Below are 27,346 nucleotides of genomic sequence, written 5' to 3' on the forward strand. Positions count from 1 at the left end.
TAAGTCTTGTCGGCTTTATCATTTTAAAAGTAGATCGCCACACAAAAAAGTCTGGACACCCCTGATTTAATGTTTATGCTTTTGTTTATGCAAAAGTGCCTATAGCTGCTAGTTGTATTTGTTGTTTGCTGATTTTCAAAAATAAAACTTGTTAACATGTTTTCAGTGTGTGTATCAGTTCTTTTTGAACCTTTTCATCTAATTTTAAGAAAACTGTAATAATATTGATAACCATGATAACTTTGGTCACTATAATCGTGGAATTTTCATACCGTTCCATCCCTAATTAGTAGTAAATCGCCATCAGCTGCTTTCATATGGAGCAACATTTAATACACAGAGCCGTAGTTCACTGACAAGCTGGGCCATATCACATTAATTATCGAGGACGTATCACCTGCGATAATTAATTTGATATGGCCCAGCTTGTCAGTGAACTACGGCTCTGTGTAGTAAATGCCGCTCCATCTGAAAGCAGCTGATGACGATTCAGATATTCTGCTTTGATGGATCATTGTGTTGCTTATGTAGTTTGTGTTTAGGCCTGGGGCGGTAGACGGATTACTGCCATACCGCAGTCACATGCCGCGGGTTTAAGCTCCTCACTGTTGTGACTGCAAAAAAGAAAAAAAGAAAAAAGTAAAACATTGGCCTGCACTTGTGTATATGTGGGATTGTTATACGCTCAGCTTGTTCACTGAACATTAACAGTTAACTGATATGATTTAAATATTAAATTGTCATTGAGTAGAAATACAGTTGGCGGTTGTCTGACTCGGTAAAAGCAATACAAACATTTTATTTCATTCGAACGTGCAAACAGCCGCAACAGATCAACAATAGAATCAGGATTCTTACATTAACCAATTTTCATGCAACAAAGAGCACGCGATCAGTCCAGAGGATTAATATCCAAAGAGGTTAGATTGTCTCTTTTTTTATCTAGCCTACTACAGTGGCCATTTCTAAAGCAGGACACATTTCAAAAAGTTTTGCTTTTGGGTCTTCTTTCTCTGTTTGTGGAAAAAAAAGTTTTTTATGGTAAGGGTCTAGGACAGAAGCGATCTGCCAGAGCATGCGAGACAGTGGCGGTCTGCCCGGACGCGCAAGTGACAAAGACGGACCACGTCATCTTGCGCGCACACACACGCGTCTCCATGCAGCTTCCAAGCTATACTCAAGCAAGGACACGCATGCAGTACAAATGATTTCTCATACAAATGGTTACTTTACCAGACCGTAAGGGCAGCAATAATTTGCATAATTTACAGGCCATTCACAAGTTAAGGATAGAAAAGTGGCAAAATGTCTGTAGGGACGTGTGGACACGCACAATGCCTTAAAAATTTTCTTTTAACTGATAATATCAATTGTCTAAGTTGTTAAATGTTGAAATTGAAGAAATGTTAAAGGAAACAATATTCACTTTACATGTTCCTTAAGTAATTTGCACACGTTTTGTATTGAAGATAAATAAATCATGCACAATATTTAACTCGTCGTCTTGCCAATAAACCGCGGGAATTTGATGATTACTGACTGCGGAAAGGAAAAAAAAAGTCCCAGCATTATGTGTGTTTCTTTATAAATTAGCGTAACAACATTTATGTTTTTTAAATTAAAGCAAACTACTATGTTCTTGCAACCGGAAATGTACTTCATCTAATTCAGATTTAAAACAGTTGAATGTGTTGTTTATTTTGGTAATGTTATTCACTTTGTAGTGCAAAGTTTTCTCACTGGAGAATGAGACATGAATGGGCTTCTGGTCTATCCGTGTTCATGTGTTTTGAAGGTGTGGCATTGGATGGCAATTTGAATGTAAGGTGGGATTGTGATTTCAGTGCTAGTAGGCTAAAGGAAGCATTTTTTAAAATCAGATACCCTACTTTTCAAAGTCACAAGAAAATTGCCTCAACCCTACAGAAACAAGCCACAACACAAGTTACTGTACATCTTGAATGAGTGTGGACCCAAGCCAGAATTGCTTTCATACTCTTTCCAACCATGCCTAGTAGGGTTGTGCCGATAGACGATAGTATCGTGTATCGACGATCTTCAGATATATCGCCAATGGCAGGCTTTCATGGCGATAGTCACGACGATAGTTGGGGAATGGTTATTATAATTATTATTATCATCATAGTTTTATATTAACACCCACAATGCATGCTTTTCCTCACATGAGGGTTTGGCTTCACTTTACGTGGAGAGCTTGTAAAGAGAGAATTCCTTCTTGCACGTACCTGCATTAATGCGCGCGTCTTGGTCTCCTTCTACCACTAAAATCCAGCGCGCCATGAGCAGCTGCGCTTCTCTCTGTCTCACGTGCACGCGCTCCCGCGTCTGTCCGAAGTCTAAACATAAACTAAAGTAGTAATCCTTATGTATTTGTTCAGTTTAATGCGTTTCATGCGAGCTGATACAAACTTTACTTTTTGTTTAAAATATGACCCGCTGCATATTAGCGCCTCTCTCTCACTCTCGCGTACTTGCAGAGAGCTGCGCTCTGTCTGAAGTCAGATCATTAGGTATTAATCCTGTTTATGATATGCATTTCAAGGAGTTGTAGAAACACGTCCCTCGTGTTTAATATATGATTGTGTTTAAAATATGATAGCGTTCCGCTGGACCGATGCGTTTAAAAAGGCACCTCATGAGAGCACCACTGCCTCTTGACACGTGTAGTCTTCTGCAACAGCACTAAACCAATGCATTGAATTGTTTATGTGCGCGTACGTGTGTGTGCGTGCGCAGATGCATGTTTTTACAGTTATTAAGTAATCATGATAGGGTTTTAATGACGCGCTCGCATTAATGGCATCAGGTTTAAGAAGGTTGCGGTCATGACGGTGTTGCTCTTGTTTTTTTGTCCACCCATCAAGTGACTTGTTATAATGAGTAAAAAATTAACAAATAAAAAATGAGTAAACTACTGCCCCGCCCCCCGATAAGATCGTGTATCGCCGATCTCACAGGCTGACGATCTGAAAATAGGGCATATCGCCCAACACTAATGCCTAGTTCCAGAGAAATCAAACTTGGACAGGTAGTCCAAACACAGCTACCTTATTTAAGGGCTATAAAGAAAACCCAATACATTACCTTCATTCTGGCAGGCCTCTTGTGGTGATGTTGATACTTCTCTGTCTACTTCTCTGGTTCGTCTCCTGCATCATCTTCAGTATCAGTCAACTGGATTTGATCTGAAACCATAACATGCTTATTTAAGTGCAGTTTTTTTATATGGACATTTTGAGACTGGAATTGGAAGAACACAGAGCACAAGCACATTTTGCACTAAATAGACAAAATACCTTCAATTTGAATCTCATCAAGTGACTTTCCCTGGATGTTTCCAAGACAACCTTTGTCCATTGCTATTAGCATCTTGGAGATTTTTGCAAGCCGAATTGTCGCCTCAGGCAGTCTGTAGTGTTCACGGTGGACACGTATATCGTGTCCTAGAAAGTCAGCCACCTGGTCCAACTCATTCTCTTTGAGGCTTAAAATTTGGGAAAGGGTTGCAACATGCTTCCTGAGCTGAGTTGAGCGCAGATATTCAGTTTTTTTTGCTCCACACTTTTCTGCATGAAGTCTCAAGCAGACTTGACCGCTGTAGTAAGTTGAACATTGTGGTCTAGCAAAGAGAAAGATATTGGTATCAGGCACACCACATTCCATTCTTTTGCTGACCAAGAGATTCAGGGATTCCACCATGTATGGTGTTAGGAGGACTGCAACTTCTCGTCCACGTTTGCCCCTGATTTCCACCCTGCTAAAGTGCTCACAGAGCTTCTTTTCAAACTTGGTTAATCCCAAGGATACATCAGCATGGAGGGGGCTTTTGTCTCTTTCAATGAAGTTTTTCAAGCGCATTTTGGACACCTCCCCAGCACGCCTTCGATTAAAAATTATAATCCGAGCAAGAGTGGATTTTGCAAGGTCAGCATAACTTTGGGGAGATGCTGTTTTCTTTAATTTGTCAAAAGCAGACTCTGAAGTCTTTTCCAGGTGAGTGTGAAGAAGTTGCACATCCTGGGTAAAGGCACACACACTAGAGCCAACCACAGGACTATCCGAATCAGATTCCGAGTCAGTGTCAGGTACATAATCATCATCTTTATGCATGTCATCTTCATGCATGTCCTCATCTGATTGATTATCCTCTGAGCTGAAATTATGTTTATCCTAAAAATATAAAACATACTTAATGTAAGTACCATTTCAATTGTTAATATACAGATTACTAGGGTATATCTGACAAACCTCAGGCACTGCCTGCTGGAGACAATCCTTATGCCATACACCAGAACAAACTGCAAGACAGGCAGTTGATTTAAATCATTATACATCTACACTAAAACACGCTTTGCTTATTTACAGTACCAGAACAATTAAATGTACAGCTAAACTAAATTATTCAGACACCAGATATAATTTTTGCAATTTCTTTTAATAGTGGATGCAGGACACTAGTCAATTGAGGATAGCAAAATAAAATAAACTATGACATTACACCCAAAATTCTTCAGACAGTGGAATACCAATAAAACTGAATAATTCTTGGTCCCAAATTTTTCTCAGACACTTTGACCTGGCCAAGTTTTGTGTAAGTGTTTTTCCTTAGTGGCTAATGCAACCTTTTTACACCACAGACTGAACCAAAATGAGCATTGTTTGATAACTGGTTCATCCAAATTGGTATTATCTAATTGTGTTCTTACAAATGAATTAAGTTGAATAGCTGTCAGCTGTTAAATGCAAGCAAGTCTAACAGAAGATTTACCAAACCCAGTCAAATATCAAATAGATAAAGAGCCCCTATTTTCCTTGCCGTGATTTTAAATTTCTTTTGGTGTGTAAGTGTGTGTTAGTACATGTTAATGATCTGCAAAGTTATAAATCCCCAAAGTTTACGTTGAGATGAGATATCGTCTTCAACTGAAATCTCTTTTCTTGGACTACAATGAACGCAAGGACTGTAGTCATCAGTTTACTTCCATAACGAGTCTACTTTTCTGTCACATGTTTGAGGTATTTGGCCAATCACAATGCACTGGATAGTAGGCCAATCTGAGCACACTACACTTTTCAGAACGTTGAGCTTTGTACAAAATGACACGTTTCAGAAAGGCATACAAGTGCAACAATAATGTACGGTATGTGGAAAATAATATGTTTAACCAAAAACCATGTAAAGTGCATTACACAAAATAGCATTCCTTTAGCAACGTCATATGACCCCTTTAAATGGAGTTTTTATAATATTTTATTAACTTTATCCTAGCTATAGTGAACAAACTGTGATAATGTGAGAAATGTGGAAGGGGTCTCCAATTTTGGTATCGTAGAACTTAAAGGCGGAGTGCATGATGTATGAAAGCCAATGTTGACATTTGAAATCAGAATATGTAATTGAGATCAGCTTTTTGGGCTGTTTAAATACAGAATGTTGAGAGTGTAGAAGCAAAACAGGTCTGAAGTTGCAAATCAAATACAATGTGATCACATCATGAATATGTTAGAGCGTGACATCATCCAGCGTCACAGTTCCACAAGATCTGGAAACACTTTTGCCACTGTCACGTCGGTTTCACGCCACACATGTGAGCAACATGTAGGCATAGTGTAAGCAGAGTGTGAGGAGAGCGTTTGCTGCACATGGCCATTGTGCCTTTACACCGGCTGCATTTGCAGTGTATGCTGAGCAGTTTACCAACAGTACAAAAATCTCAAGTTCACATTACATAATTTTACATTTGAGCAAAACCTCTTTAAGACGCTTTTGGACTGTCAGTGTAATTTATATAACTGTGATTTGTTTAATCCACAGTAAAAAAGTTATTCTGGAGCCCTGTAAATTGAAAACTCACTTCAAAAATGAGCTCACTGACCTTTACAACTGAAACCAATCCACTTGAAAGCAGACAGCCCTGATCCCAAGCATATTTTGCATTTGTCCAGGCATGACACGGTAGCATGAACCAAGTCATGTTTGTGACACTGTTTAGAAGCAAAAAAAGAGAAATGGGATAGAATTTAATTTAGCAACAACAGATTTCTTACAAGCATTTACAAATAAGAAACATTATATCAAAATTACTAGGCATTTTCAATGCAGCAGATTTATACTAACTGCTTCCCAGATAGCAAGAAATATTTGTGCAACTATTTAACTTTCAAAAACACATTAAGCTATTTTGTATTGACGGCAACAGTTGCTACTAGTGTGTTTCGAATAGTGTCCTGGTAAACCGTTCTGTCCTTACAATGCAGTGTGTTGTCAGATGAACACAATGCTCGACTCTACATCAACTAGAATGAACATACATTCATAAACTCATTATAAACACTAATGTATCTTGGGATGTTTTCAGACCTGAACCTTTGTTCCGGAACCTGGGGCGTTTTCTCCCTCGCTTCGGTTCGTTTTGGCATGTGTGAACACTGCAATTGAGCTCGGATTAGGGATGGCAAAAACTAAACATTTTCTTGACCGACCACCGAGCCTCATTAGCCGGTTGAAAACGGTTAACCGATAGGCCTATTAGTTTAAAATATGCTACGCTATTTGAACTAACAGCCATTTCGAGCCGCACCTGAAAATTCACAATTGCCGCTCTGCTTCACACACACACAGAGCCCCGGCGCTGCCCTTCCAACTCACATCACTTTTTTAAAATCCCCTACAGCACGGAACATGAGTCCCGCAAATGAGGTGCCGAATCAGAGGACAAATGGCTGCTTGGCTTAGAAATAGTATAATAGCCTATCATAGCCTAATTTAGAGATCACTTTTTTTAACTGACAACGGACAGCTTTCACCGGTTAACGTTGATACGGTCAACCATCGGTCAAACGGTCATCGTTTAACATCCCTAGCTTGGATCCGCACCAAAACAACCGCTCTGAGACCGCCTGAATGAGGTGGTCTCGGCCCGATTGCAAACAAACTCTGTAGCGGTTCAGTATACTGTAAGTGTAAAAGTAAACTGATCCAACAGACCAACAAACAGGCTCTTGTTGCTTTTTTAACCAGAAACATACCTGATAGCTCTTTGGTGATGAACTCTGGTGAGCACGTCAATGCCATTCAAAACCAAAGCACAACTGTTCCTTATAAAATGACTTAATTGCTCTTCTCTGCAATAGGTACATGACAAGAATGTTGTTCTGCGTACGTTTTGATTCCTGCTCACAATAATGAAGTAATAACCAGGGGTGCACATAACTTTGTACTCACTTGCTTGGTACTCACACTATTCATAGCACCGACATCCTACATGCTGCCATCATCACTAATCTCCCGACTACTCTCTATGCCATATCTCTTTGGTTTAAACATGGTAGACGATGACGTATATAAAATAAAATATGCCTTGTTATTGTTTTTAACCCATATAACCTTTATAAATAACTACTAGCCTAACTCATAAATTTCTATAACCTTTATAAATAACTACTAGCCTAACTCATAAATTTCAAATGTTGTTAAAAACAAGTAAATAGTCAGAAATAAAAAAAATACCAATAGCACAAATAAATACAGTGCTGTTCATGTTTTCAGGCTGGTAGTTTTAAGGTAAAGAACAGAAACTGAACAAAGTAATCAAATAATACTGCATAGTCTTTAACTTTTGTAACTTTAACAAGGATTAATCCAAATTACACACTATTCAGTCAAGACAAGAAAACTATGATTTTCTCTGTTTGTGGTTTGATTAACATTAAAAAAAGCATCAGGTTTATACTCTCTAATGCTGGATTGTTTTTAACCCAAGGCTGGGTCAGTACTGGACAGAACAAACGGTTAGGTAACAAGAACCCAGCATTTTTAGAGTGTACTGTCACTTTAAGTGCACACATCAAATATATTGTTACACACGCATTTTTTTCCTCAAATTGCTTATATTCATTTAATGCGTAAAAGTCTGTGTACTACTATATCACAGGATTTTGAGATAATTGTGTTAAAATGTCTGCTCAAGTGCAAGAAAACAAACTCAGTTGGCATTTGTGTGCAGTCTTTGCTATTTGCTTGTACTAGTGTGCTGTCTGAAGCGCCTTGAGGTGTGGATCGCGCTCATGTTTAGAGGTGCGTGCAAACAAAACTTATCAAACAACACGCAAGTAAAGTATTCAGACCTTATTAAGCAGCTTGATCTTAAGATCTTTTTGAGCTTGAATATTTAAATTGGCCAATCAGGCCAGTGATTGTTGTATCGCTGCTAACAAATTCATTTAAACACGTTTGTAATAATTTATCTTACCAAAGATGCACAAAGGAATACATTATATTGCAGTAAATTACGTAACTATGTAACAAAATTCCAGCAACGTTGGTACGCATATGCTCCTTTTAGAGTGTGTCTAGTGCACATTTTTATTTTAATCGCGCATGCGCACCAGTTATGTGCACCCCTGAATATAACTGCAGTTACCAACAAAACACGCAATAATCTTGTAAAGCTGCTGTCTATCCATCCTGAGGACAACTTTGAGTGGAATCATGGAAAATAAAAAGATGCACTCTGGCCAATTAAAAGAGTTTACTTGCACGTTACTTGTATTCACAAAGTCTGGTCTGTTTGGAAATACTGGCATGTGAATGCAAATCGAACCAAGATGAAATTGAAACATTGTAGCCATTTAACCCCAAATTTTGAAACAAAGCAATCGATCTACAGGTCTGAAAACACCCTTACAAAATTACGTTATACCTGTCGTGAACTTGCTTCAGGGACACACGGTGTAAATGTCTCAGTTGTGGCAACATCTGTAATCATCTGTAAAGAAAACAATGAAAATAAAAACTACTGTAAGACACTTACTGAAGATAAAGGTGCAAAATAAGAAAAAAAGAGTCAGACATATATTTAGTTTTGCACTAATGCAATCTGTTATGTCAGGATTTACAAGACACAGTGAAAAAAGGTAACGAAAATGTGTGGACAGTTATCTTTTCAGTTGACCTTACTGCATATGTTGGAGTTTCAGTTGCAAAATATATAGGAGGAGAGTATTTAAATGAATCACACAACAGGATTTATTTAGGTATCAAACACTAGCTGGCATTTACATTATTGTATTTTACAAAACTATGTAATACCTGATGTAAACTTGCTTCAGGGACACACGGTGTAAATGTCTCAGTTGTGGCAACATCTGTAATCATCTGTAAAAACAACAATGAAAATAAAAACTCAGTAAGACATTTACTGAAGATAAAGGTGCAAAATAAGAAAAAAGGGCCAGACATATATTAACAGCTTGCATCAGCGCAAAACCCCTTTCTGTTTTAAACCTACTGTCAGGATTTACTAAAGACACAGTGGAAAAATAGTAATGAAATTTGCCTTAAAAAATGGCCACATTTTATTTTGTGCAACCATACTTACTCGTGTAACTACAAACGTAACAGTCTTTAAATAGGGAAACCATGGAAGTGTTTGGTGGCTTCTAAATTTATACCTGTTTGGATCCTAAGGAATTAGGGATGTTCACATTGACCGTTTAACCGTTAACCGAAGGTAAGGATTTATGACCGATTAACATTATCAGTTAAAATAAAAAAATATTTGTTAATACATGGTGCGTGTCGTCATAAGCAGACAGACATTTCGCCACTTTTCTATCTTTAATTTGTGAATGTCCTGTAAATGACACAAATGATTGCTGCCCTGACAGTCTGATAAAGTAATAACTGGTATGAGAAATAATTTGTATGCGTGTTTGGAAGCTGAACGGAGACGCGCGCGTGTCCGCACAAGATGACGCGGTCCGTCTCGCACACATCCGGACAGACGTTCGGTGATGGCCTCTGACCCTGACCATAAACATCTCTCTTTTTTGCACAAACAGAGAAAGACGACGCAAAACCAAAACTTTCTGAAAAGCATCCTGCTTTAGAAATGACCACTGTGGTAGATGAAACGGAGACAATCTGCCCTATGGATATTAATCCTCTGCTTTTTAATAAGGTAATGTTGCGTGAATATCTGATGATGTACGAATCCTGGTTCTGTTGTTGATCTGTCGCTGCTGTTTGCACGTTCAAATTAAATGTTTTGTTTTTACTAGTTCACAGACAACCGTCAACTGTATTTTTACTCAATGACAATTTCATATTAAAATCTTATAAGTTAACGGTTAATGTTCGGTTTAGAAGCTACGGTTGTCGGTCGGGAAAATTAACTGATATGAGCATCCCTATAAGGAATGAATGGGGCTAGGCCAAATGCTAACACATTTACAACGCGCTGTACAATGATGAAGTATGGGGATGTATTAATTAATCTAAGTTGAGATAAGAACATTGTAAAATATTGAAAAGTGGTGGTGTTAATAAATTATCTATATGATATTTGAGCTAAAACGTCATATACTTACACTGGGGACACCAAAGATTAATGCTGGGTACACACCAAAAGATTTTTTACATCTTACAAGATTTTCAAAATGTGATAGACCACAAATATGAGGATAAAAAAAATCCTAGATTTAACCGTTTTGCTCCCGTAGTGTGTTGTGTGCCATGACGTGTCAAAGACAGCACACCACACACAAACAGATTTTCAACAAGAGTCTTAAATGTGAACACAAGAAATCTTGCAAAATCTCACGCAGACTTTAGAATAAGCATGCTGGACGATATGCAGGAAGAAATTTCAATGACAATGTTTGGAATGATTTTCACAGAAAATTTTACACGACGTGTTGTATAAACATTCGTGCTCTTGACACAAATCAACAAGCTGATCTTCCATCTCTGCTGTGCACATCAACTTCCCTTTGTGCTGCGCCAAGACTGCTTCCGTCTTCCATCATCTTACTTTCAGTTGGGATATGGTTTAGTTTCACGTGATAATCTCAAGAGCGTGCGTGCGTTTGTCCTCGGGATCCCCCCCACATCAAGAATTTTGATCGTAAATATTAAACATGTTTTATGATTTGCGATCGGGGTGGCTCCGACGTTCTTCCGATCAGGTTTGGACACTTAACACACCTCACACCAAGGGAAAATCTGATAAGATAAACTGTAGAACCATCAAGATAATCGGGACATAGTTAGGGTTGTTGGAAGGGGGGAAAATCTGCCCAAAATCAGCCTGATTATCTTTTGGTGTGTACCCAGCATTATTTTACATCTTAAATTCTTGTGAAATGTCCCTTTAAAGAAAGTGGAGTAGGGCTGAAACAATTCATCGAGTTACTCGATTCAAAAAATTCCTTTAAAAAGCCTTATTAAATTCCTATGACGCGCACTACACGCGCCGAGATCTGATTCACACGGACCGTTGTTCAATGTTCAGGAAGCACATCATAGCGCGTGGTACATTTTTAATTTAGTTGGCGCGATGGCGGAGCGAATATGTCCATAAACGGCAGAGAGAGAATGTCTAAAGTTTGGGATCATTACATTCAGCATCTGAACTGAAAACATCCACTGCTGTTTCACCAAGCGTCGATGAAACAAGGTAACGTAGCTTCCGCTGATTTTAATCCCATACTGTATCTGTTTGACTAGATATGATGTTTAGCTTTGATGTTTTTCAGTAGTAAACGTATTCACGTTCAATTGCAGGAGAGTATAGATTAAAAAAGAACCCCTACACACACACGCACGCACTTTACAGGTGTGTGTACCAAAAAACGGCACCACAGTGCAATCATATATGGGCAACTTGTAATCTGACATATTTTGTTCAATAATAATAATAATAATAATAATCTCTGTTTTATTGGAGTTTAGCATAAGGAAGTTATTCTCTCTCACGCGAGTCAGACCGATCGTGCAATGCATCACATATGCTTAAACTTTTATGTAGCCACGCAACAATAATTTCAGCATGCATTCACTGTATACAGCGGGACGTGATGTGGTGATTTTTCGAATGGATTCTTAACCTAAAATGCACTGCAATGCAAGTGATGCAAACCAAATGCAGCGTTCTATTGAAAAGGAATGTATTTATTTCTGCCGTACCAAAATGCAATGAAGCAACTGAACGTCTGACTGGGGTGTCACTCTTCCTCACGCACAGCACGTGTGCACACACAGGTTGTTACCATAGCAAATAGGCTCACCCCAAAAATGATATATTATATGTTAGTAGCCCAATGGTAAATGCTGCAGGTGTAGAAATGTACATAAACCAGATATTTACTTTGTTTCAGGGCTAGATTACAGCATGAAACCTGTTGTGCATATTAATAAATTAAAGTGTTTAATTGTTGGCACTGGCACTTATAAACACTAAATAGGTAAAAAATTTAAATAAATAGGCTTATTTCTTGGAGCCAAATACCTCTGGTTTTTTTAGAAATAAAGCCAAATGCTTGAACATTTTACAGCCAAGCAATTTTCGTTATGCATTATTTGTTTTGGTTGTTTAAAAACACACAAAAAAAAATTTATCCGATTACTCGATCGATTCAGTGCTAGATTAATCGATTACAAAAAGAATCGATAGCTGCAGCCCTAAAGTGGAGTTATCTTAATAAAGCAGACTCTCTGTAATAATGTAGAGAACCTACTGAAACAGTTTAGTTGGCACATGATCATCGCGTTTATAATGTTTTTCGCAGATTTTGTTGATGAAAAACTAGCATATCTAAATGCCCGGGTGAAATCAAGCGTTCAGTCTGTTAACAACAACACCACAGGCATTACATTGGCTGCAACTCGCTCATCAATGGTGCCGACGCTACTTCAACAGCCATACTCGAAAGCAACAGTTGCTGCTAGGGTTTTCAGTAACAAAATTCACAAATGATGCAGACCACTGTTTAACTACAGTGTCCTGACAAACCATTCAGTCCTTATAGTGCAGTGTGTTATGAAATTGTTATTGACACCTACAGTTTGCAAAATTTAAAAATGGCGTAGACTACCATCCCACTTCAGTGTCCTGACAAACCATTCTGTCGTGTCCTCATAGTGCAGTGTGTTATGAAATTGTTATTGACCCCTACAGTTTGCAAAATTTACAAATGGCGTAGACTACCATCCCACTTCAGTGTCCTGACAAACCATTCTGTCCTCATAGTGCAGTGTGTTATGAAATTGTTATTGACACCTACAGTTTGCAAAAAGTGGTGTAGACTACTATCCCACTACAGCATCCTGGCAAATCGTTGTCCTTACAATGCAGTGTGTTGTCAGATTCACAAATGGTGTGGACTACCATCCCCCTACAGTGTCCTGACAAACCATTCTGTCCTCATAGTGCAGTGTGTTATGAAATTGTTATTGACGCCTACAGTTTGCAAAATTTACAAATGGCGTAGACTACCATCCCACTTCAGTGTCCTGACAAACCATTCTGTCCTCATAGTGCAGTGTGTTATGAAATTGTTATTGACACCTACAGTTTGCAAAAAGTGGTGTAGACTACTATCCCACTACAGCATCCTGGCAAATCGTTGTCCTTACAATGCAGTGTGTTGTCAGATTCACAAATGGTGTAGACTACCATCCCACTTCAGTGTCCTGACAAACCATTCTGTCCTTAAGTGCAGTGTGTTGTCAGGTTAATACAGTGCTTGACTATTCACTTGTTAAGTCTGACGTCAACTTCCAGGTCCAAATGCTCCATTAGGAGCCCGTTGCACCAGCTGGACGTAAGAAGTTGGGTGAAAGAAGCCCTACATCGGAATTAGCTACGTCCAGCTTTGTGAAAAATATTTAAGCTTGAGCACCATCTGAAACTACGACCAGGCAAAGCTATGGTCAGCATAGACCCTTTTACTGTTTGTACACATTGATGACGTGGCAACATATGTGGGTGCAGTTTTGCAACGAAAGTATGACAAGAATCAGCAGTGAAGCAACACAGACAGACAAAGTTATTTTAAAAAGTTAACGTATCAACTTTTTCAACACAGCTACCAGATCCGTGTACTATAGTGGAGTGGATAGAAGACGTTAGCAGATGGCCAAAAATAAAGTGGCCATATATACGTATATTAGTATATTATATTAGTGTAACCAAACGCAACAACCAGACATTTTGATGCTGGGAAACTGTTTTAATAAACTTTAATAAACCGAGTTGCTAACACGTTAGAACCAATGGGGAATAACACCACTTCTGTTGCCTAAATGCACACACAGGCTATTGGATCACGTGGGCTGTAAAAGAGTCTATAGACGATGCACGTCCCCACGTAGGCATTTAACCACAGTGATAGCAGAGACGCCATTAGTGTTACTATGGTTACAAACTTACATGTAATGTCACCAGCTAATAGATGACAAATGAGAGCTTTCCCTTCTCTCACACCTTTGCCTGCATCCTAAAGCAACACCAAAGAGTTTTTTTTACCTTGAAATAACTTTTCCAAAAAAGTTTTAGTCGTTCATCAACTCAAAACAGGGTGAACGGCACTTTCACGTTCGCTTTGCAGCCCTCTATCGGCCAAAACCGCACTAAAGAAGTTTCCAACCGTCGGGTAGCGGTCCTGTAGTTCGAGTGAAAACTACAAAAACTTGCTTTACGGCAGACCTACAATCCAATCAGAGCCAGTATTTACGACAGTGTTAAAGGCGGAGTCCATGATGTTTGAAAGCCAATGTTGATATTTGAAATCACCTAAACAAACACGCCCCTACCCCAATAGAATCTGGACCTTCTGTTAATAGACCCGCCCCACACATACGCAACCCGGCATTTGATTTGATTTGATTGGGTATAAGTGTGTTTTGGTAGACGGCCCGTCTAATTTTCCAAAGCGTTTTTCGAACATCGTGGACTCCGCCTTTAATGGCCAATTACGCTTCTAACCTGTAGGGGGAGCAAAGAGCAAAAACTCTTTAGTGTTGCTTTAAGGTAGAGTGCACTGGTAATGTGTAAAAAACAATATCATTCAGGCTCTAGCTTAAATGTGTGTTATATCATTAAATAGCGCTCATAAACGGCTGTTGAGAATGTACACTCACATGAAGCGAGTACAGGCTTGGACCCGCAAATGGTATTCTTTAGTCAGGTCTTAACAAGAGGATATCAAGTCTCTACATCAATTTTCTACTTTGCAGATATAAAATAAACCAACATGCATTCAAATTAAAACTCCATCGTGTATAAAGAATAATGCATCTATGCACTACCTGATGTGAACTTGCTTCAGGGACACACGGTGTAAAAGTCTCAGTGGTGGCAACATCTGTAATCATCTGTAAAGACAATGAAAATAAAAACTCAGTAAGACATTTACTGAAGATAAAGGTGCAAAATAAGAAAAAAGGGCCAGACATATATTAACAGCTTGCATCAGCGCAAAACTAATGTCACGATTTACAAGACACAGTGAAAAAAATTTAATAAAAATGTGTGGACAGTTATCTTTGCAGTTGACCTTACTGCATATGTTGGGAGTTTCAGATGCAAAATATATAGGAGGAGAGTATTTAAATGAATCACACAACAGGATTTATTTAGGTATAAACACTAGCTGGCATTTATATTAATGTATTTTACAAAACTATGTAATACCTGATGTGAACTTGCTTCAGGGACACACGGTGTAAATGTCTCAGTGGTGCGAACATCTGTAATCATCTGTAAAAACAATGAAAATAAAAACTACTGTAAAACATTTACAGGAGATAAAAAGTGCTGGATAAAAACATTACAAAATGTAAATATTTTAAGTAAATAGAAATAATAATATTACTAGTACAGGGCTCAACGCAAATAATTTTTTATACAGGTTTTTACTTGCCCTGCCAAAGATGTTAAATAATATACATTGATGAAACTATATTTTCGTGACTGAGGGGACGCACTGGCCCGATCGGGCAAGTGACAATACTTTCTACTGGCCCGAACGTCTCTCACGCTCTCTACCTCTTCTGAACTTGTGTGTAAATGCAATTCTGACATCTGAGATGTGACAGTAATGATCCTCTGTAATGAATATAAAAACAGAATAGAACAACAATAATGTATCATCTTAAGATTGTACAGAAACTGTAAAATACTGTTTCATTGTATTGGAGGAGAACATTTTTACCTGGGTTCTCCATGGCCTGCGTCGCCTTGTAGTTATGTCCATTATGTCATCTAGCTTCACAATTAAAAGGTATAACATATATAAACAGAACAAAAACACAGCAAATGCATTCATGTTAAAATGAGCAAATACATAAATGTTAAACATTTAAACAATCCCCATCCACCTTACTTTGCAATTCATTAGCAAAACTGAGTAAAATATAATCCCATTTTCCATAATACTGTATTGTACAGTAATGCTAACTGGAGATTAAAGTACAATTCATTTTATGATGTTTCACATTACAAAATATTTTTACACAAACTTCTTCTGAACACTGCATATAATGCCATATCAGCTTGAAGGTTTCATTTTAATCCTTATTTACTAAGCAAAGAACACAAAATATGTAAAGATACGATTCTTTTATTCCATTTCGTTTCGTTTTAATTCAGGAATTCAAGCTGTACACGCGGTTTTAATTAATCTGTTAATCTAATATGCTAAATTATACACCTGTATTGTAGTGTAATTGTCATTATATTAATAATTAGCATAACCAATTCCAGGTTAAGTTACTGTTTAATCGACGTGTATAAAAGTCTGACATTAAAAGATTAAAATACTACACGGTTTTACAATGCTGTTCAAAGATTGTTTTAGGGAGGATTTATATTACAACATCTAAACTCAATTTCATCAAAAGATGTCAAATTGACATTTGAAGAAATTCAGAATACTTTAACTTACCTACGACTAACTCTGGAAATTTCTCGACGCACTGAATGCAATTTAAAACGTGCCAATGGAGCTGGATTCAGCCACATCGTGAGTAAACTATACCATACTTTAAAACCCAGTCATTATCATCACGTATCTCACATTCGATTACTTTCGTTTGGTTTTTACAAAATGCATCGTATTTTTTGATAGGGCTGCACGATTAAATGCACACAATTATCATGCGCATCTCGTCAGTAAAGCCGCTTCGGGATAAGTAGTAAATCGCCATTAACTGCATTCATGGAGCGGACCTTACTAACTTAAACAGAGCCGTAACTTAGTTCATTAACAAACTAGGTTATATCGCGTTCATAATTGCGGACTAATCGCAGTCAATCGAAGTCGTAGTTGTTAATACATATGCCGCTTAATAATTCTAACTTTTAATTAACGTACATGCATTTTAGTTGAACACAATGTCTCGTACTTCACTGCATGTATCTTTTAACTGCTGCCAACCGAACTAAAGTGCAGAAATAAACATAAATATGACTAATTTCTATGAATCAATACATTAAACTTGTAATTATTTACTTACCTAATTGGGAGCTGCGTCAAATGGCCGCCATTCTGCTGCTACTCAAACTCCAGCCAAATCTCTCTACTGCGCGTGAGCATATTAACCAATCAAACAAAAGCCCGCGATTACACGCCCATTTGTGTGGAAATGTGTATAAATCGGCAGTGGCAAATCCTGCCAATAGGTGGCAGTAGTGGGATACACTCAAAAACACTATAAAACTGGTTTACCTACTTAAAAGGACATTCTTAAAAAAGCAGTAGTTTGTTTTTTAGCTTCAGACAGATGAATCTATAATGTTTGAATTACAAGGACATGTCCTTTGTCCTTATAATCCCAAATGTCCTTATAGTGTTGGTATGTAAACTGGTGGAAAGACCTTGTAATCCACCAAAACCAACACACACACACACACACACACACACACACACACACACAAACACTGTTTTTAACACTCTCCGTGTGTCTCATTAAGTTCACTAGCTCGTGAATCATTTTGTGAATCCCAGTCGGAAGTGATTATCTCCTTGAAGATCAGCGCTCTTGGATAATATAAGATTAAAAGGAAAACACCGTTTTCAATATTTTACTATGTTGTTACCTCAACTTAAAGGTCACGTTCTCCCTGATCCCATTGTTAAACCCTAGTTAGTGTTTAATGTTGCTTTAATAACATGAATAATACCTGTAAAATGATAAAGCTCAAAGTTAACTGCCAGGCGATTTATTTTCTTTAACAGAATTCGTCTTTAAGCCTACAGCGAACGGCCAGTTTGAACTACAGTCCTCTACTTCCTGCATTAATGACGTCAGTAGAACAGTTTTTGACTAAGCTCCACCAACAGGCATATGTTAGTCAACAGCTAAGCTAATGCTATAGAATCACAACACAGGATCCAAGCTAAACAGTCAGAACTCGTTTTGTATTTCTGAAGGAGGGACTTCATAGAACAAGGAAGACATCAGCCCATTTTGAGGACAGTGAAAACAGCGCTACACGTAAGGAATGACTTACGACAGCCCATTGAATTATAATAAAATAATGCACATCCAAGGTGGTGGTAATGCCGTTACACCGCGGGTGTGCATTATTTTCAAATAATTCAAAGGACCGGAGTCAATTATTCCTCGTATGCCACGGTTACAACAAACATTGCTCTGGTGCCTATTTTTAAGACACTTGACAAGTTAGGTGTGCGGTTATCAGAAAATAATGCATACCCATAGAACATTTCTCAGCAAATCAGAATACAGCATTCAACAGAACCGTGGTATAAAGATAAGTAAATTGTGTGAAAAATAATGCATTTTTTACACATGAAACATGAACACGTGTTATATTGCGCACTGTAAACACAATAAAGCTGCAAAAACGCAGAAAGAACAGGACCTTTAAACTAGTGATGGTCGATTATGAAGCACGCTTCATGAGGCTTTGAAACGTTTACAAATTTTTTTTCGACTTAGTGGTTCAGAGCTTGTTTCAAACTGGCCAAAGTCACGTGATTTTAGCAAACGAGGCTTCGTTATATCATAACTGTTTCAAAACATATCGAAAATCCAACAATTCACCACTTGGGGGAGTTGATCACAAATGACCAGTGTATATGGTTAGCTGAACTCGGGTCAGTTTTATTATAAAAGTTCATAAAACATGCATCCTTCTGACTAGTGATAGATCGATATATCGGCCGGACGATATATCGAGCCGATATTTGTGGGTTTTACATAGGGTTGGGAGAAAAAAAATCGATTCACCAAACTATCGTGATTCTTTATAAAACGATTTTGGTATAGATTCGTTTACATCAGAATCAATATATTTTAAATTATTTTACTTTTCCAAAGAGTTGGCGAGGAGACGTTACCGCTTTTATTCCAACAAAGGGCGAAACGTATTTGTTGTTCTCTGTAATATAGATAATGTCTTATCAGTTTCAAGCTGGAGTGAGAAAGCGAAACCATGGCAGAGACAGGGGAGCAAACCTCTTCAGGAAATTATTCCTGCACTTTCAAGTGACAATGACACGCTTTTATAATGGCATTTTGTCTCTCCCGATGAGTTGTGCGTTTGCGTGCTCTGTTTCTCGATGAATTTGGTTGCAAAAGCTCCGTGTCACATTGTATCCTTACATGTTTCTGAACGTGAGACGAATTAAATGCATTAAACCTCTTACGGAGAACCCGGGTCTGATTAACAGTGTTAAACCCAATGATCAAAGTCAGTCAGCGCTAATGCGCATGTGCAGTCTCAAACGTGCCTCCGGTTTCTATGGCGATAATAGACTGGATCATGACAACGCACTGCACTTTCTTTCTCAAGCATTAGTTTAGTTTTAAGTTTGTAGCACATATTACTTATCTAGAGTCTTAAATATGTTGTTACATTTTAAAAACATTTTTCAGTAGCTTATTTATTTATTGTTATTTATTGGAACAGTTTAATATAGCACTTTGTTTTATTTCAGAGATTGTTTTTATTCATTATGTTGCACATTTGAATATTATATTTAAGTTCAGTGCTTTGGTATAGTTTTATGATTTAAGGTACTTTAAAATATGCACTATTTATGTGGTCTGCTCCTAAAATTAAATTCATAAAGATGCAGGCCTAATACATTGTTTTTGCTAATATGACTCATATACAGTCCGTTTAAAGGTATGATCAAGTATTTTCAATTGTCTAGCCTTTCTTTGGCAAACAAAAATCAGATTGAAACAACAAATCCCAATACCCACACAATCGCAATATGTATTGAATCGGCACACAAGTATCGGGAATGTATTGAATCGGCAGATTAGTGAATCGTCCCAGCCCTAATTTTACATGTATCGGCATCGGCCGATATGTGGCTTCTGCGTTCGCAGATAAATTTTTCCCGGTATTATTTACAGACAGAGTGCTGGAAGCCTGCTCTGGTAAGTTTTAAACTTTCAAAGGATCTTTTACTATTTGTTAAAAACAGTTTTTTCTTAAGTTCAATAAATGTTACTTTTTTAAATTGAGACTTGTAACATTTGGTATCATCGTGTCATTTTTATGATGTAAATTGAGTGAGTAAAGCAGTATCAGCTCCAAATATCGGCAGCCTGTTTCGGTCATCGGCTAAGGCTGATTGAAAAAACACCCGGTATCGGCACAAAAAAAATCCATATCGGTCAATCCCTACTTCTGACTAATAACAGTACCATTTTGTCAACTTTTTGTTTATAGACAGAGTTAATGACAAAATTTGCATAATTAAAAGGGGAATTAGTTTTAATGATTTGTTTGCCCTAAATAAAACAAAAAACACATAATACACTTTTAGTTGCGTCTTAATTAAGGTAAACAATTTTTTTAAACATTTTAATACAAATCTTGCTATTATTTTTTAAAAGAAAGTGTAAAATGTTTGTACAGATCTGCTTTTACACTATTTTGACCAGCAAGGGTCGCCAGCATGTGTGGTGTTTCGAACTGCTTCGAAAAACTGAATAAATTTCTACCATCACTAACTTGGACAAATTAATACATGCCTTTCTTTTTTCAATGCATGCACTTTTAATCTTTGTACAGTACAGTGCCTCTTGAATGTGTTAGCATTTAGCCTAGCCCCATTCATTCCTTTGGATCCAAAACCAAACACTACATTAGGAGTTACACAAGTAAGTATTAGGACACAAAATAAAATGTTTGGATCCTAAGGAATGAATGGGGCTTAAATCAGAAAAAAGATTCATGAGGTGCTGTGCAAAGATTAAAAGTGCATGCATTGAAAAAGATAGGCATGTATTAATTCATCTAAGTTGAGGTAAAAAGAGGCATTTTTCTTTAAGTGTTTAACATACACTTGGAATAAAGCAATGAAGTCAATAATTTTCTCTGGGGCGATCTCTCTCCTCAGGACGCAAAAACACCGTGGAACTGCAGGTAAGCACTGCAGCTTTTACATTTTTTCTGCAGCTTTTACATTGGGACACGTGATAATTTATTTTCACGTGACTATTAAAACACATTGTGAGATATCGCCACTGATATATTTATAAGAAGCATGCAAAAAACATCTCTCTGACACTTATAAAAAACTGTTTTATGTAGTACTGACAAGAACAAAGTCCAATAATAAAGCGAGTGCTCGTACTGCGTTAAGATTAAATGGAAAAGCAATAGTATATAAATAAAGTTTTATTCAATTTTACCTCGCGCCAAAATGACAACACAACAGACACTAAATATGAATAAGAAAACAAGTAATAGTTTCATGACACCAAAAAAGGCGCTCTTTACTAATCAACTGCAGATTTGAATATTATACATATATATTCTCCCTGAACTAATCTTAAAACTACACTTTATGACCAAGAAATGGTAATATTAAGAAACGGCTATTCGCTCTATTGAATTATTATGACTTATGAGATTCAAAACAGCCAAAAGTGTTACCTGTCATTCTGGCCTTCAAATCCGCGGTGGAAGAAAGTAGTTCCCAAACAAAGAGGCTTATAAAATAACTCCGTTGTTGTTTTTTAGTTTCTTTTTTCAAACGTGTGCCGTCGAACTCTTGTATAAAGCAATATCGGCCTCGTGCCTCTGGACTAATCACAGCCGTGACAATATAAACCAATATCACACTCCTACTCGAGCGACATTGCTTAAATATATAACTCTACCCACGACAGACATGTCTGGAGTTAAGTTAACATTTGATTTTTCACCAACGACTGCAAACTCACCTGTTGGCCGCTCATCGTGTTCAAAACACCCTCCTCACGCCAGCGTTTCTTCTTCTCTTCTCTTTCCATGTCCGTGGCGGCGGCAAGCAAGTCGGTAACAGCGCCACCTGCTGTTGTGGAGTGCAAATTACATCCCATTTTACAAGCATGTGTGTGGATCTGGGGGCGTGTGTGTGGATCAGCAAGGCGGAAAATTAGTGCCAAAAGTCACGTGACGGGTTTTCGTGCTTGTGGAGTTTTGTTTTGTACTTGTGGGATTTTTTTTTTATACTTGGGGGATTCTTTTGTACTTGGGGGATTTGGGTTTGTGCTTGGAGGATTTTTTTTCGTGCTTGGGGGATTTTTGGTTTGTGTTTGGAGGATGTTTTTGTCATAGAGGAAATACTTATAAGATATGCTGCGTTTGTTTGATGGGTGCGTTTCTTGTTTGCGGAGCGGGGTGCATTGGTTTGTGGGTGGTGTTTTGCGTTTGCGGGCCACACTGGGTTTGTTTGTGGGTCGTTGGGCGCGAGTGGGGCACGTTTTGTGTGTGTGTGGAGTTTTGGCAGTGTTTTCACCCCATATTTGTATCCCCTCCAAAAGACAATCAGTGGCATGATATCAGGCAGGACTTTTGGAGAGTGTGGAACTTTCCCAACTGCTTGGGGAGTGTGGATGGGAAACACATCCTAATTAAGGCACCACCAAACGCTGGAAGCGACTATTATAACTATAAAGGAAGTCATTCCATTGTTCTCATGGCAGCTTGTGATGCAAAGTATCGTTTCACCATGGTGGACATTGGCTCATATGGACGTGAAAGTGATGGTGGGATTTTCAAGGACAGTATTTTTGGATCCAGGCTTCTTCAGAACACCCTTGATCTGCCACAGCACGAAAATCTGCCCTGCACCAACGTCAAGCTGCCACATGTGTTCCTGGGAGATGCTGCATTTCCTCTTCATGTGAACTTAATGCGTCCATATCCTGGTAAGAAAGCCTTATTTGCACTTTAAACAAAGTAATAAGATGTAAGCTGTGTAAGACTGAAGAAATAAAGAACTATATCTCTAATATGTTTGCTTATTGATTTTTTTAGGTGTTAACTTGGATGATGCTCGAAAAGTGTACAACTATAGGCACTCACGGGCCAGACGTGTGATTGAAAACACTTTTGGAATCCTTGCTGCACGCTGGAGGATTTTGGGTCGTCCAATGGAGTTCTACCCAGAGAAAGTGGTCGACTTTGTGAAGGCATGTGTGGCTCTACACAATATGTTAACACTCACGGATGCTGCCACATCTGCTACATCCAGGTACATTCCTCCACAATTTGCTGATGGGACCACAGCATCAGGAGAACACATGCCAGGAGAATGGAGAACAATTGTGTCAGGAGACTGCAGCATGGTTGACGCAGGAAGACTATCAAGTGCACGAGCATCACATGCTGCAATAGCTGTGAGAAATGACTTGATGTCAATTTTTCTTACGCAACAGGGACTTGTACCTTGGCAGGACGCTGTTATCAAAAAGGGCTGTTTGCAATAATGCACAGTATTGAGTGCAAGTAATTGAACATTTAGGTTTTTGTGTTGTGCAATTGCTTTTTTCTTAAATGTTTATTGTTTTAGTATACATTTCTTTTTAACAACATTTGTAATAAATAAATTTTTATCAACATGACAACTTGGTCTGTGTCTTTATTATTGTTTTCTAAAAATATAAAAAAGTCACACATTAAAATCCATCACTACTTACTCACAAATGTAAAAGTCATCTTTGGTTAAAAACATCTTGCACTAACATTACATATATATCAGTGGCATTGTTTTTGTCTTAACATATACCCCAGTATTGTTTTTGTAATGTATGTTTGTTAAAACTACGTAAAACTCATAATATAACTAAGGCCTACTACTGAATTAAAGTATATTATGTTTTTTAAATGTTACCTTTATCTTTTGAAACAAAAGAACAGGCTAATCACTGTCTGTCACATTTGTAGTCGTCCTGTTTATTGAAGATTATGTATTCTACAAGAAGAATGTGTGTCACTTTAATCCCAGACTACAATGCGTATTACAGACACACTTGGTTAAAAAACAGTTTGCACAAACATATATTACAGTATATCAGTGGCATTGTTTTTGTCTTAATATATAACCTAGTTTTGTTTTTGTAATGTAGGTTTGGAAAAAGTACGTAAAACTGCTAATATAACTAAGGCCTCATAATTAAAGTACATTATGTTTTGTAAATGTTTCCTTTATCTTTTGAAACAAAAGAACAGGCTAATCACTGTCTGTCACATTTGTAGTCGTCCTGTTTATTGAAGATTATGTATTCTACAAGAAGAATGTGTGTCACTTTAGTCCCAGACTACAATGCGTATTACCACACCTTTGGTTAAAAAACATCTTGCACTAACATATATTACAGTTTATCAGTGGCATTGATTTTGTCTTAACATGTACCCTAGTTTTGTTTTTGTAATGTATGTTTATACTACAACAAACTATGTCCTAATATAAATAAGGACTAGTACTTAATTATAGTATATTCTTTCTTGTAAATGTTTATAACAAGTATAAAATGTAAACACTGTCACATTAGTATATTGTTGTGTTTATTATATATAATGATGAAGGCTAAGCAACAAAAGGTGTTTAGCAATTCTTTTATAGGCACTTGAAAATATATACAAAACAACTGGAAGCAATTTTTTTTAAAGATATTTATATGCATCACAAGGTAAGGAGGTATGAAAAAGCTGCAGTGCCAAATAAACAAATAATTTTACAATGTTAAAGTATTGCATTGCAACACAAAAACTTTCGATTTTAATAAAAAACAATATAATACCAAGTGGATGGTATGTGTTGTAAATTTCAGGCATCTCTGTCCCTTAAAGCGTCCAACAAAATTTGATTAATTTGTAATTTTACGTCAAGTTTTTTGTTTGTGTCCAGTTTTGCTAGCAGGTCAGCCATAGCAACAGCAAATCGGTAGTCCTCAGTCTCTTGTTGACGACTTTGCCTGTCCCTGTCCAGCTGTTCTAGACGCATTAGCAGAGCATCTTCATTTGCCCTTTGTCTTTTACGGACAGAAGAGTACGGGGACGGGATGGGGTGCTGTGCTGGTGTTCTTTGTGAGTCGGGTAAAGATGGTGATGGAGATGCAGGAATGTTAGAAGAAACCATGATTGGTGAAATGTGAAGTTGTGTTGAGGTTCCTGGGGAAGAGCTGTCTGAGGTGGTCTCTGGTGTTCCAAAGTCTATAGCAGGTGATGACTGTGGTGAAGATGAAGAGTGTCCAGGTGACTCTGCCATGAAGATGTTTCTTTGTGTGTGGTTATGTGGGAGGCCTATGATGGTTGGTGTGTTCATTGTTTCTTCCTCCTTTACACATGCAAGATGTAAAAATAAATGAATTAAGGTTAAAAACCAAAATATACATCTACAACAGATTTAGAAAATGTAGATGTATATACATTAAAATATATAGACGGTTTCAGAAGTAACAACACAAAAAAAGCCGCGCCCCACCCAGGTCAAATTGTAACTTCCGGTGAACTCCGCCAAGAGTAAATACCAAGAAAGTACTATAAACGTAGTTTATTTATATGGCAAGCAAAACAAACACCACGTACATTACCTAGGACATCAAAACATTTGTAATTTTCGACGAGGTACTTGTTCAAAAGTTCAGTTTAGCAAATAGTCAGACCATTAAAAACCCTAAACCGGAAGTTCGCACGTGTATCCGATAAAACGGTCGATACAAACAAACAAACAAACAAACATTGTAACTTTATCTGTACAGTAAATACATATACCATTGTTTTATAGATCACTGTTATATGTAGAGCACAGGCTACAGAGTTTTATGCAATAACATAAAAACCGTCATTAAGGCACGTAAAAATGCGAGTAGAACATTACTTTATTTTAAAGAAAATTAAAAAAATGCTTACCTTTGCTTCCATATTGGAATCCGTTTCACGGTGTTTTACATACTGGGACAACCATCCAAGTTCACTTAAAATTGGAACATTGATGTTGTATCCACCAGGGTCACCGCTTCTTCCACTAACTTTTTTCTTTGCTTTAACAAATCGGTCTCTCAGATTTTTCCACACTTTTTTTGCAAACAATTTCTTCCTTCCCCAAAGTTGTGGCAATCTCCTTCAACGAATTCTGCGCCATCTGGCTATCTTTGTGGTCCCGCATAGAGGAGTCATAAATATGGCGGTAGGCACGTACCAGCTCGGACAAACTCGCCTCGAAGTCGTTCATTTTCGGATGCGGAGCCGCGCGGAAAGTTACAAAAAATGCCGTGCACCTCGCCACGCGAAATGGGGTCTTGCGCACCCAACGCGCGCGACCGCCCACTCCGCGTTGACGTCATTTTTGCCGCGCGCACCAACGCGCCCTTGTGGACGCGGCGACCATAAACTAGGCTTAAGAGAGAAAGTCACAGTTAAAGGTGCCGTGTAATCTTGTGTTACAGCCCTGAGCCCTCGAAAGGAGGAAGATTACGAACCAGTTACCTGAAGAGTACTTACCGTATCCATTGCTACTAGCCACCTGCAAGTAAGAGAGAAAGTCACAGTTAAAGGTGCCGTGTGATCTTGTGTTACAGCCCGAGCCCTCGAAAGGAGGAAGACTACGAACCAGTTACCCGAAGAGTATTTACCGTATCCACTGTTACTAGTTACCTGCAATTCTGCCTCCAGGATAACGGATGGCGCCACGGATAGAAGAAACCTCAAAAGGCCCATCCCCTACCCTTTCTTTTAAACTTGCCTGGAGGCCAGAAGAGGCCTTTATTTTAAGTTCCCTTTCCCCCTTTTTTTTAAAGTAATTTATTAAAGTTTCATTTTAATTTCACTCGTACCTTGTGTGTCTGGTCATTGGGGTGGCTTTGGGAACCTCCTCGAGGTGGAAATTAGAAAGGGGATTGACCTCATAGTATCTGGGTCCACCCAGACTTGTGACATACAGTGTACAATTCTGCAATATTTTAGTAAACACCACAAATGGTTATATACTTTGTAAATGTATGTACAAGCTAACAGAATATTATACTTATTACACCCTAAGTGAAACACTATAAAGAAAGATTAAACATGTTTCAACTTAATATAAAGTATGTTTGTTGCATCTTACATTTTTTTTAGGTAACAGAAGCATCTAGCTCAGCGGCCTTGGGGCCTATTTGGTTTAAAAGAGGCCTACATAAAATTTTGGAGAAAAGGCATCACAGTAGACCTCTGACAGATCACCATCCATGAGAAAGATCATGCTGGAGGATTATCCATTTATTTACTACGAGTTTGACATTTGG

At 37.9% G+C, this 27,346-nt stretch overlaps 1 protein-coding gene, 1 long non-coding RNA gene and 1 pseudogene across 10 annotated transcripts in view; all 3 read right to left on the reverse strand.

Annotated features, from left to right (window-relative positions):
• LOC141368962 (uncharacterized) overlaps positions 1-20,344 on the reverse strand; it is a 29,526-nt gene extending 9,182 nt beyond the window's left edge. Inside the window, exons 1-11 of one of the 9 annotated variants that reach the window (XM_073873818.1) lie at positions 17,321-20,344; positions 16,018-16,071; positions 15,852-15,911; positions 15,498-15,563; positions 15,113-15,178; positions 9,113-9,178; positions 8,724-8,789; positions 5,898-6,006; positions 4,270-4,319; positions 3,318-4,191; positions 3,106-3,206 (exon numbers count right to left, since the gene is read on the reverse strand). In XM_073873818.1, the coding sequence (XP_073729919.1) occupies positions 3,151-3,206; positions 3,318-4,191; positions 4,270-4,319; positions 5,898-6,006; positions 8,724-8,789; positions 9,113-9,178; positions 15,113-15,178; positions 15,498-15,563; positions 15,852-15,911; positions 16,018-16,059 (1,455 nt within the window). In that variant the 5' untranslated portion in view covers positions 16,060-16,071; positions 17,321-20,344 and the 3' untranslated portion in view covers positions 3,106-3,150. Of the gene's footprint in view, positions 1-3,105; positions 3,207-3,317; positions 4,192-4,269; positions 4,320-5,897; positions 6,007-8,723; positions 8,790-9,112; positions 9,179-15,112; positions 15,179-15,497; positions 15,564-15,851 lie in introns of all 9 variants that reach the window. The other 8 variants (XM_073873813.1, XM_073873820.1, XM_073873817.1 and 5 more) reach the window with 8 other exon arrangements.
• LOC141368965 (uncharacterized) overlaps positions 1-22,230 on the reverse strand; it is a 36,673-nt gene extending 14,443 nt beyond the window's left edge. The window contains exon 1 of the long non-coding RNA XR_012372377.1: positions 22,019-22,230. This is a non-coding gene — a long non-coding RNA (uncharacterized lncRNA). The remainder of the gene's footprint in view (positions 1-22,018) is intronic.
• Positions 22,231-24,090: 1,860 nt separating this feature from the next.
• On the reverse strand, positions 24,091-27,328 carry LOC141368964 (uncharacterized; annotated as a pseudogene).
• Positions 27,329-27,346: the final 18 nt, after the last annotated feature.

This window comes from Misgurnus anguillicaudatus, chromosome 12 (genome assembly GCF_027580225.2).
Source record: "Misgurnus anguillicaudatus chromosome 12, ASM2758022v2, whole genome shotgun sequence".
NCBI lineage: Eukaryota > Metazoa > Chordata > Actinopteri > Cypriniformes > Cobitidae > Misgurnus > Misgurnus anguillicaudatus.